The sequence below is a fragment of the Sebastes fasciatus genome, chromosome 10, assembly GCF_043250625.1.
Source record: "Sebastes fasciatus isolate fSebFas1 chromosome 10, fSebFas1.pri, whole genome shotgun sequence".
In the NCBI taxonomy this organism is placed as follows: Eukaryota; Metazoa; Chordata; class Actinopteri; order Perciformes; family Sebastidae; genus Sebastes; species Sebastes fasciatus.
The window spans coordinates 19,733,723-19,746,474 of record NC_133804.1 but is presented as its reverse complement, the minus strand read 5'-3'; the positions used below and the strand labels follow the sequence as shown (position 1 = coordinate 19,746,474).

Here is a 12,752-nt window from a genome sequence, read left to right as displayed (position 1 = left end):
GTAACCCCTCTGGTTGCTATGGTTACTGACCATACCTCCTCTCCTCCTCCTCAGGTCTCTCTGAGAGTCATTAGTAATGCCGGGGGAAACCGTGGGTGGGGCCTGCACTGTATATACAGGGACCTATTACCTAGACGCAGAAAGAGACGAAGAGGGCGTTGAGTGCATTTTGGACTAATAGTCTCTGTTCTGTTGTGTCATGCAGCAGTTTTTATAAGAGTAATTGACATAGTAGGCTTGTCAGAAGGTGATGGGAAAGTCTCCATCACACGAGCTCTAGGATAAGTCTACCTTGAGGTGATACAGAGAAAGAAAACAAGCAGACTGAAGTAAAAAGACCAGCTTGGTTCAATTTGAAACACTGTAAAAACCTGCAAGAGTTTACTGTGAGCGTCTCAGTGTGGCCAACAAAATCTACTTGGAGATTTGCTTAATCAAAAGCTTTGGACTCATAACAAGCTCATTATTACAAATATGTTGTTTGAGCCGCTTTGCCTAATTTAAATTGGCATTGCATCTATGAGTGGATGTGTGTCTAAGCCCCTTTAAAAGACAGATTGCCTAACAGAGATTGAAGGTGTGCATGTGTGGGACCAGAACCAGTATGAGGGTCATGCTTATCCTCCCAACTGGATTGCGTTAATCTACTAATCGAGAGCCATTTACATAACTGCTTCAATGCAGCTGCAGTTAAGCAATTACTGCCCCCATTTCCTTTTTTCCCACAATGTGATAGGCCTATCTACTCTGATACCCAGACTACAACTTTAATCTCACTCCCCCTGAGTCCTGTTGCTTATTCTCTTTATAAATTAAAGAACTGTCTGCTCTCCTTCCTTTTTCGTCTGGGTGCCCCTCTTCTGAACTTTAATGTTTTCCTTTCCTTGTCTTATTTCCTGTGTTCCTTATGGCAGGTTTCATTGTAGCCTACATGTATGTGAGCAAAGACCTATATGGTCCAAGCGTCGTTACAACCCCTTATGTTTGGGCACAGTCAGTATTGTGTTGTCACGGAGTAAAACTGCCTGAACATATTACACCAAGAACACAGATTTAGAGGCAGACTATTACCGTTTTTACCTGCTAGTTTTGCAGAATAAATAACTCTCAAACTGCATTTGCCTGTACTCTATGAGCAGATCAAATTGAGTTTGGATCATGTGATTAAACATAGTTGTTGGACAAACACTGAATCCTACAGAAAACCAAATTACATGGTTGTTAGATTCCAGCGATTTAAATTCTTAAATAATACATAAATGTGCTGATACTATATTTCTACAGCAAGCACGGCTTTAAAACGTCCTGGTATGGTCTTTTTACTGCAAACCTACTTGACTAAAATACTGTATAATTCACTATTTATTTATTTTTCTCAAAGTCTTTTTATTGGTATTCTGTACAAAATCCAATAAATCACAGAAATAATTGTATAAACAATCAGAGTTAATTTCATAAACAAATACATTTATACATATAAATGAATTCAAATCGATAGAAACATAAATGAAACATATACAAAAAAATTATATAAATTAAATATAATAATAATAAATAAGTAAACAAACAAAACAAAAAAAACTAAGTATAAGTTGTGAATTATATGTAAAATGGGGTCAGCAGTTTAAAACTTCAATGCCAGTGGTATCCATTTTTTCTATATAGATTAAACAAGGTAATTTTTAAAAATGTTTTAAATAAGATTTTATGTATTCCTAAGATTGTGAAATATTGAAGGAAAATAGTTATCATTTGTACTCTTTTTTTTTCATATCCACATTTGTGAATGAATACATGTGGTGTACTGCCATCTCCTGGTAGAAAACTTTATAACGTTGTTACAACAACAGTAAAAGAAATCGAATGATTGATAATAAAAACAAAGCAGTCAATCTCAATTATAGAAACATACTTTAGAATTTAACCCATTTAAAACAGTTCAATTAACTGTAATAATAACTGTCCATGATATCACAGCAAGTTATCTGTAAAATATAAATATATATATTTTTTTATTGAGAAATTTACATTACAATATGGCATCGTACAGAAAAGTCCACAACTACAAGGGAACAGACAAGCCTGGAAATTGGCGTACAGTGCATAAGAGTGTGGATGAAGAGAGAGAAAAAAACAAAAACAACAAAACAAAAAACAAAAAAACAAAAATAAAAGTAAGTGAATGTGGGAATAGTGCTAATAGTGCTATAGGGGTTCTCTGTAAGGTTAAGGTCCTCAGCTAACATTGAAAGCTTCATATCATTATTTTTCTTCATATGTTTCAGAGATGAAAAGTAAAGACACAGCTCCTTATGAAAAACATGGAAATTTGGTATTGATTTCAGGAATCTATTTTTATGTATAAAAAACTTTCCAATAATGATTATGAAATTGATTGCCAGGTCATGTACAGGATCTTTCACAATTGTACCAAATATAACATTTTCCTTTGTTAGATTAGAAAAATGTACACATTTAGTGGACAACCAATAAATAATGCAAATCATCCCAGAAAGCATTAGCAAAAATACATTCATAAAATAAATGTTCTGTAGTTTCAATGTTGTTCATCACAGAACGAGCAATTATTGTGATCAAAACCAAAAAAGACTTCTTAAAGGTCCCATATTGTAAAAAGTAAGATTTTCATGTCTTTTATATCCTAAAGCAGGTTTAAGTGCTTTATAAATACTGTGAAAGTATCGAAGCGCTCAATCCACAGAGAAATACACACAGCTCGTATTCAGAAATTGTGCGTTTGAAACAAGCCGTTAAGATTTCTGTCCATTTGTGATGTCACAAAAATACAATATTTAGACCATTACACGGTTTTAAACGTAAACATTCTAAATGTGTACCAGTTTATTTCCTGTTGCAGTGTATGTGAATGACATCAGCTGACAGAAAGTAAACATGGACCCAAACTGTTGCCAGGCAACGCAATTCTGTTGCAATTCCATTGAAATGCACTAAAACGGAGCATTTCAGACAGAGGGTAAATACAGGTATATTCAGGCAGACTTTATGAGGAAAATAAAGTGTTTTTTTTAACATTACAGCATGTAAACATGTTCTAGTAGAAACACAAAATACAAGTATGAACCTGAAAATGAGCACGATATGGGTCCTTTAAGAATTCAGCAGATGGGTATATTTCATTGAGAACCTTAGCTGTAAAATAAAATGTTTCGACAATTGATTGCTCTTGACTGAGATAAATCATTTTAACTTCCGGCCTTTTCAGCCAATCAAATCGCGTTATTAAAAAAGGAGTCCTCGGTTTTAACCAATCAGAACGCGCAGAAGGCGGACGTGGGCGTGGCCACCGACTGTGTCAGCTGACAGACCAGACTAGTGTGAGTTTGACCACAGAGAGAGAGACAGCAGGACTGAGAAGAGATCCTACAGGCTGATTTTACTAAAGCGAAAGGGAAGAATGACTTGGGAAACGGAATAGCAAAGAAACTGAGATATTCCTCGAGACCTTTTTCACCTGGAGGATTTAAAATAAGCTGGTGGTAAAGGTGAGCAGACAGCAGACATTAGCAACACAATCAAGGGGTATTTTAGCTACCTGTCAGCTGTATGTCGGTTACATAAGGACTGTGATGGTGTATATATACACACTGCATTGCATTAGCTACTGTTAGTTACATTAGGATTGTTGCATGCCCTATCTACTGGTTGCATTAGCTTCATTGGAGCCTGTTCTCGCTGGCCAAGGGGGGTTTTCCAGTCAGGACACCTCAAGGCAAGGCAGCTTTATTTGTATAGCACATTTCAGCAAACAGGGCAATTCAAAGTGCTTTACATAAACATTCAAGAACATTAAGACATCATTAAAACAGTTATAAAAACATTAAAGATTAGAAAAATAAAAACAAGCTAAAAATAAAAGCTATAGGATAGAAGCTAAAATAGAAATATAACACACAAGAGTAAAAGTACTTCAAGCATGTCACCTTCTTAATATAGCTGCTCAGGGTTTCACTTGATAATGTCTAAAATAGACTGCAGACCACATGACAAAAAGGTTTTTACACAGCTTTACTAACTAAAGTCAAACACAACATGGATTTGCAGTATAATTAAAAAGGAATTAGGCTGTTTAGTCAGGTCAATATTCAACTATGGTGGAGGCACATAAGTCTGCAAGATAATATACTGTTCAACCCAACACTGCTCCAGCCTAATGACTCATCTGCTGTCAGTTGTTGTTGGCTTGGAATGAAAATCTTCTGGCACATGTTTGAGAGCCACAGGTGTTTGCTAACTTACCTCAAAGAAATTAAAAGGCAATAAGAAACAGTTCATCAAATGAGCAGTCAATAATCATGTAAAAAGAAAAAATACAAATATAAAAGTAAGAAGTAGAAATAATTAAGAACTAATTACACATAATGAATTATATTTATATTATATACACTATGAAGACAACCTTGTAGTTTATATCTAATATTATAAACTAAAATTTTCTCATCTTGGGCTTTCTTTTCCTTTTTTGAAATCATTTTTTGCATGCAGTTTTGCTACATCACTATTTGGCATTGGTTTATCAAAGCAGTACAGTGGAGGGGGCATGTTGAAATGAAAGAGAGGAAGTGTCCTTTCACAGCAGCTGTTACTCCACCACTCCTTCCTACCTTCTCCCTGTCAGCTGTTTAGCCTTGAACACGTGCTTCCTTTCACTCTCTGCTGCTATACACACACACTACCACATCATCTGTGATTAAACCCTACAGTTTCCTTTTTGACTGATTAGTTGTCTGTTTTTCAGCCATGGATCCGTCGCTGACCGGCAACCCAGCCACCCTAAAACCCAGCCCCTCATCTCCCTCCACCCTGAGGCCGGGCCTTTCCTCTTCCAGCTCATCATCTACCACAACAACACCAACCTCAGACCGCCCCAAGCCTAAACTCACCATGCCAACACCTCTAACCATACCCTCACCTTCTCCCTTCACCGCCTCCCCTCGGACTTCTCCGGGTCTTTCCTCCCGTTCTTCCTCCCTGTCCACGCCGCCTGCCTCCCCTCTCCGCCAGCCCATCAGAAGCCCCTCTCAGGTGGGCAGATCTCAGCTTAATGCAGCCTCCACAGGGACTGGATCCACAGCTGCTGCCATGGCTCCACAGCCTCCTCCCACACCTGAAACAGGTGAGAATCCAACTCTGACCTTTGATCTTTAAATCCCAAAATCTTTACTTCATTGTCTCACTTTCCTCTCCATCTCCACCAATCAGTGCAGCCAAAACTCCCAGTTTGCTGTGTGTACTGTGGTGTCTCCATGACAACCACACACATTTACCACAACATGTAAAGCAGCCTCTCCCACTCTGCTGCCTGCTGTCTTTTCAGACCATTTCAACTCTTAAGTTGTTAGTTCCCACTAACCAAATCCTGCCTGGAAAGTTCACATAGTGGGAGATCTGTTAACTGCACTGAGAATATCACATTTACATTTGTTGCATGGCTTTGCAGTGACGTCTAGATATGTAAATATGGAGTATTATGTGTAGAAATCTATCACCTCATCATGAACACAGTCTGGACCGATCAGAATGTAGCAAATTAATGTAAAAATGGGAGACAGATTGTATCACTGTGTAAGCATGTGTGTGTTACATCAGGGAAGCTAGCAACTGCTGTTATTTTAGGGGCTCTGCTGGAGGATCGGGGTTTGAGCAGTATACCAGCAGCATTGACGGGCATCTGACGGAAGTTACCGGATCCCTCTGCATTTTCTTTTGCTTCCAGAGACAGGCAGGCACAGACAGACCACCGCTTCACTCACCAGTATCACTTACAGCCTGGGGGCGTTATGAATCTTGGAACGTGTTTCCACATTTTGTTGCCAACTCCGTCTTTTTCCTCGTATACGTGACACAACAAATGTGACACCTGACTGTTCAGGACGTAGACACATTTTCCATGTGGGCTCTCTAGCTCAAGAGGCATTGGGATTTGAGATCAGCAGAACTCATCAGCCAAAAGAAGATGATAATTAAAGCAACAGGGTTCAGTGGGACGTTCTTATCGGGACAGATGCTGTTTCTGGAAGGATCTGACTCATGCTGACGCTCTGGGATCACTGACTGGCACATCAAACTGGACTGGTTCCATAATACGCAGACTAGAGTATTTTAAAACCCAAGATGAGTAAAAAAGAACTGTGATTATACTTTAAATAGTCACCTGAAGAAAACTTCATTTATTTTAGAGTTGAAATCTCAGTTTTTTCCTCAAACTTCAGGACATAGGGCCTGAAAACTAAATGGTTCAATTTGAGTTAAAGCTTTTCCACATTCATATAATTTGTACTACTATAACTTGAAATGGAAACAGCTTGGTCAGCAGTTTCCCTGCTTTCACTGCACTGAGTCGTGATTAGACAGCTGTGTCAGGAGGACATGTTAGTGTGTGTGTTGGGTGTTTCATTTATATCTGTGTGTTATCCACCTATTTATAAAAGAGATACTTTACTAACTCATTAATAGGGCTGTCCTCAACCAAAGAAATTCTTAGTCGACTAACACATTTTGTCGACTAATAGATTAGTTGATTTAATGGACAGACTGAGTTTCTCCACAAAGAATCACCACTTTAAATCTTGCGTGTACCAGAGATGTGCTCAAACGCTTCTTGGAAATAAGTCATTCAGCATAAAAAAAGCCCTAAAAAACGACTAATCGACTAAAGGAATCTGAGTGGACTAAGACCAAAACGACAGATTAGTCGATTAATTGACTAAGAGGGGGCATCCCTACTCATTAACAACCACAAACTGTTTTTTAAAGGCATTCTGTTGCATATATTGTTAAAGACCCATTCAATCTACTGCATTCTCTGTTTCCTTCAGAAGAGCCAGAGGACGAGGTCACTCTTGAGGTTTTGGAGGAGAGAGCAAAGTCAGGAGATGCAAAAGCACAGACAAAGGTCAGTGACAATGAACATATTGCAAATAGTATTGACTTTAATGACCATGTGGTGGGCACAAAAATTTTTATTTTGAGAGTGACATATTGATGGGAAGGACAGGACGGTCATGTGTCGACTAAGTCTCAGTAATGCTTGCCTTGCAAGTCTAAGAGTCTGTTTGTGTGTTTATCCAGATGGGGCGTTACTTCCTGGCGCTAGCAGAAGAAAGAGACGAGGAGCTGAACAACTGTACGGCGGTCACTTGGCTAGTCCAGGCTGCTAAACAAGGCCGCAAGGACGCCGTCAAACACCTGCAGCAGTGCTTAGCCTCCAGGAAAGGTACCGAAATCTCACACTGCTGCCCTCAATCTACGGCTATTAGCAAAGTAGCATCATTGGTTTGATGTTATGAATAGTTGTCCAGCATAAGTGTGCACTTCTGTGTCTTTCAGGCATCACTCTGGAGAACTTTGAGGAGGTGAAGAAGTTGTGTACAGAGACGCGCTTTGAGAGAGGAGTCAGGAAAGCCGCTCTGCTAATGTACTGGAAGTTGAACCCGGAGAGGAAGAAGTCGGTGTCTGTTTCTGAGATGCTGGAGAACGTTGAACACGTCCACACAGAGCCGGGTACGAGAGGGGACATATTGTAATTTAACACATTGACATTGTGCAGTTTTATGTTGCTTAATAGTAGTATACTCAACAAGCTGCAGATTGTTTTAAAGAGGCAAAGAAATACAGACTAGTTGCATGTCTGTCTCCTCCGTTTACAGGCAAGCCAGTGTCCCCAGGCCCACTAAACAGCTCTGCCAAGAAACAGAGGAGAGTCCTGGAGAATATGGTCACCAGTGAAGGTCTGCGTGGTTTGAAACAACGGCAACTTGTAAAAAGCTGCAATACGAAAAAGTAACTTTCAGATTTGAATTTGCTTGTAAGTTAACATGCGCATATCTTCTATATGTCTTTGTAGCCAGATGCCAAGTGGGTCTTGATGATTTTGTTGAGATGACTAAGAAGTACGCTCAAGGCGTTGCACCCTCACCAGTCATGGCTTCGGCAGGAGGTGATGACGACGACGACGATGATGATGATGTAGTAGTGAAGAATCCGGATAAACTGCCCTTACACCAAAAGGTAGGACAGACTTTGTAGTTTTGTGTCTGTTGTCCGGTAGACTCCATGCTCTCCTCTTTTTCACCGTGGGTTTGTTTAATGTCCTCCTCCACTCAAAAATACGTTTTGCTTGTTGTGACTTCATTGGTTGCTGATTAATCTTCGTTTCAGCTCTCTGAAAAAGTCCTTTGTAGAAGTAGTAATCAGATTTTGGGATCTTGTTGATGTACTGACCCTACTCCGTCCTTTCTCGTGGTTCCCCCAGCTGCTGAAGTTCCCTCTGTTCGCTTTGCTGGAGATCAAGGAGCACCTCATCGACTGGGCGTCACGGGCCGGCATGCAGTGGCTCAGCGCCCTGATCCCCACGCACCACGTCAACGCACTCATCTTCTTCTTCATCATCTCCAACCTCACAATCGAGTTCTTCATCTTCCTCATCCCTCTGCTGGTGTTCTACCTCTCGTTCTTCTCCATGGTCATCTGCACACTGCGGGTATTTCAGGTTAGTGATTGTTCCTTGTGTACGAGAGAGTATATACAGTATGTACTTATATTAGAAGGTAACATTAAACAGAAAGTCTATTTTTCTACAGAATTCAAAAGCATGGGAAAACTTCCGGGCCCTGACAGACCTGCTGACTCACTTTGAACCCGGTCTTGATCTGGAGCAGGCCGAGACCAACTTTGGATGGACACACTTAGAGCCTTATCTGTAAGAACATCTCTATTTACATGGATACAACATATTCAGACATGTATTTTTTTTCTTATTTACTGTTACTCTGTTTTGTTTGCAAATGTAAAGTTTGGTTTTGTTCAGGTTTTACCAGTTTGACTAGAATATATGTCCATTCAGCATTGTCTTGTAAATACAATCATGCAGTTTCTGCTTAGTTTAACTTCTTTAACCTGATCATTAATATAACAAATAGTAGGAACACACAAAGAAGTAGAAAAGATGTAAAGGTGAAGTTTTATACTCAAAATAAACAGTAAAATGTATCATTTTGTGCCCAAAGACTGTATTTAGTATGATGAGGAAACATTTGTTCTGATTGGTCAAAAGTCTTGAAATTTGGTACAAACATTCTTTGGGCAAGTATCTAACAGTACAACTTTTACATTTTTTTTAAAATTACTAATCAAAGTCAGGATTTTTCCAAACTGAGGAAAAATTCTGACTGTTTATTAAATGTTTTCCATATGAATATATTTTGTATATATATATTCAACTTGTTATGAGTTCATAGATACCAAATATTTGATTGTGCTCATGTAGTTTGAGATATATTTAGTCTTTGGGCACAGTGGACTACTGTTTTTTCCTAAAATATAATGGAGTCTATAGCAAAAACAGTCGTCCCATGTGCCTAAATACTAGATATATTACAGTGTGATAAGAAAAACTCACTTTTCAGCCAAACGGTTTGATCGATTTTGTTTCTTCACATTTGTATTTAGGCAAGCCCAGAGAACACTTCCAACAAATAAATTCATACATTTCAGTTGCAAGCACAAATGGGTTGAAGAAAATGAATGATGTCAAAATGGTAAATATGCTAAATTAACAAAATATGCTTCTGCTGCTAAATGAATACATCCCGTCTCTTTGCGTTCCAGGTACTTCCTGCTCTCGGTGATCTTTGTGGTTTTCTCTTTCCCCGTTGCTGATAAATCCTGGATCCCCTGCTCAGAGTTGGCTGCCGTCGCTCTCTTCTTCACCGTCACCGCCTTCCTCAGCCTCCACGCCTCAGCTCAGCTCTTCGCCCGTAAAGCGCTCCTCACAGAGGTCCTCTCCGGAGCGTGCTCCCTCACCCACCTCCTGCCAGACTCCCTCCCCTGGTTCCTCAGGGTCTTTGGGATGACGTTCGTCTCTGTGCCTATAGGAGACATCGTGGTGTTCAACCTGGGGGTGCCGTGTCTGCTGTACGGACACCTTTTCTATCTGCTCTTCCGTATGGCTCAGCTGAGAGGCTTCAAGGGCACCTACCTGTGCCTGGTGCCCTACCTGGTTTGCTTCACCTGGTGTGAGCTCAGCTTGGTGTTCCTTAACAACGCCACTGCAATAGGACTGATCCGCACCGGCGTCGGCTACTTCCTCTTAATGTTCGCCCTTCCTATACTCTCACTAGGCCTGGCTGCTATGCTCATCATCCAGTTACTGCAGTGGTTTCTCGCCCTGGAAGTGACCAAGATGGTGGTCACCTTGACAATTTGCTTCGTGCCAGTAGTGTTGAGGCTCTGGACTCGCTTCAGCCTCAACCCCATTGTGGTTTTTCGGTCTTTGTCACGGAGCAGCGTCGTGAAACTCATCCTGGTGTGGCTCAGTGCCGTGGTGCTCTTCTGCTGGATGTACGTCTACAGGTCTGAAGGCATGAAGGTTTATAACTCCACCCTGACGTGGCCCGAGTACAGCAGCCTCTGCGGCCCTCTGGCCTGGAAAGAGGGCAACATGGCCCAAACTCAGATTCTCTGCTCTCATCTTGAAGGACATCGTGTCACCTGGACCGGACGTTTCAAATACGTCCGCGTTACCGACATCGAGAACGGGCCCCAGTCGGTCATCAACCTGCTGCCTGTGGTTGTGGGGAACTGGATGCGGTGCCTGTATGGCGAGCCGTATCCGTTGTGTGAGGAGGTAAAAAACAACACAGCTGAGTCCCAGCCTCTGCCCGCTCCGGCTCCTCCTCCAGAAAATCCCCTCTGTAAACTAAAGAAACTGCCCAAGCACGAATGTCACATCAAGCGCTTTGATCGATACAAATTCGAGGTCACGATGGGCATGCCGCTGGAGAGGAAGACCAGGAACGGGACGATCATAGAGGACGAAGATGCGACTAAGGACATAGTCCTGCGGGCCAGTAACGAGTTCAAGTCGATGCTTTTATACTTAAACACAGGAAGCGTGGTGGAGTTCAGCACCATACTGGAGGGCCGTTTGGGCTCCAAGTGGCCCGTGTTTGAACTGAAAGCCATTCACTGCCTGTCGTGCGCCAACGCCAGCTTGCCCAGCCGCAGGCAGTACAAGATCGAACACGACTGGAGGCGCACGGCTCAGGGCGCCCTGCAGTTTGGTTTTGACTTCTTCTTCAACCCCTTCTTGACCGCTCAGCTAGAGCAACACTCGGAGCCTGAAATTGAGACTGTGGCACAGGAGGGGGGTTAGAGATCATCTGGCAACCGCACCTCTAAGATGTATAATAATGATAACACTAGTTGAAGAACATTATTGATTGGACATCACTCTTCTTAACGCTGCAAGAGGGTGGACACATAATCAGACATTTGTGGTATCAGTTCCTGTTGTAAACCTGATCTTGGGCGAGTGTGTGTGTGTGTGTTTGCATTCTTATAGCTTTTGAGCCAAAACATGTGAGAACACATAATATAATGAAATTAAATTATACAAATGGGGAGGAAACACAGACTACTAATGTTTTTAGAATAAGTTATTTACTGCCTAACACTAAAGTAAGAAATCTAAACCTCCTCAGCTGTGGTCAGTTGTGCATTTCATCCGACAGCCTGTTAATGAAGACGTTTTGAATTTGTTCATTGTACAAACATTTTGTGTGCTGAACCCATTTTGTAGCCAAAATCATCAGTATTTAACTGAACTGTACTGAACTGAACTGAACTGTACTCTTTGTTGTGTCGGTGGCCGACAAGTTATAGAAGAAAGGTTTTCTCTTTTTACACAACAGGTTGTAATGCTGATGACTTTCCTTTGCTGTCATGCTTTAATCATTTAACATTAGACAGTCTACTGTATGTGCAGTATGTCATTGTAATGGGAAGTTATTTTTAAGTGCCTTATAAGACATAGTCTCAATTCAAAAGTAATTTGGAAGAGAAAATAGACTAAATCAAGTCTTTAATCCTTCACCTTTCAAAAGCTCAGCTGCCTCTGAAGTTATCCTCTAGTTTAGCTCTGCCTCCTCTGTTCTCTCGGATCTTTTTCTCCTCTCGCTGTCCTCCTTCTCCTCCCTTGTTTGCCTCCGTCTCTGCTGTGCAGAGATTTAATATATTGAACATTTGCAGTCCCTGAGTGATGATGTGTTTTAAGTTAGGATGTCACTACGGTTTTCTTTACTGTGACCCATAAACATAATGAAAACATTTGCTTGTTGCTGTTTTTTTATTCAACATTAACTGCATCATATAAATACAACATTTTAAAGGTATGACAACATGCTCTTTCCTGTCTTTATAAGCATATGCTATATATTGATTTTGCTCATATTGTTTGAGATCACTATTTTTTTTCATGCAAGACATTTTGACATGAGCATGGCAGGAAAAGATATTCAGTTTAATATGATATAAAATAGAGACAAGCAGGAAATCTACACATTTGACAGGCTGAAAACAGCTTTTTCTGCCATTTTTGCATGAAAAATTACTTAAACGCTTAATCGACAATCAAAATGGTAGGTGATTATTTTTCTGTAGACTAAACGTTGCAGCTCTATCAGTAACAGCGGTTCTTTTCCTGCTGACAAGTCAGAATGTCTGCTGTGTGAAAGCCCTATAGTGCATTTATAGGTTCCCAAATGTATAGGTAACAGAGACATTGAAAAGTTGAGTGGACCTTTTTCACAACATTTGATGGGGTCAAACACAAGAGCAATACCGTTACTAATTTCTTCAGTGCATATCGTTAAAGCGTCATCAATATTTGTAAGGAAAACAAACAAAAAATGGCTTTATTATATATAAAAATT

General features: G+C 40.6%; 1 protein-coding gene across 2 annotated transcripts; it reads left to right on the top strand.

Moving 5' to 3' along the window:
* Positions 1–3,353: 3,353 nt before the first annotated feature.
* Positions 3,354–12,147, top strand: wfs1b (Wolfram syndrome 1b (wolframin)). 2 transcript variants are annotated; one of them, XM_074648805.1, is made up of 10 exons: positions 3,354–3,524; positions 4,778–5,155; positions 6,861–6,934; positions 7,111–7,255; positions 7,369–7,542; positions 7,689–7,769; positions 7,886–8,049; positions 8,294–8,530; positions 8,622–8,740; positions 9,649–12,147. In XM_074648805.1, exons 2-10 carry the CDS (start codon positions 4,780–4,782, stop codon positions 11,192–11,194), a joined length of 2,916 nt encoding a protein of 971 aa, XP_074504906.1. In that variant the 5' UTR covers positions 3,354–3,524; positions 4,778–4,779; the 3' UTR covers positions 11,195–12,147. The 2 variants fall into 2 exon arrangements, with proteins under 2 accessions (XP_074504906.1, XP_074504905.1); XM_074648804.1 differs by having other exon boundaries at positions 3,355–3,524; positions 6,858–6,934.
* Positions 12,148–12,752: the final 605 nt, after the last annotated feature.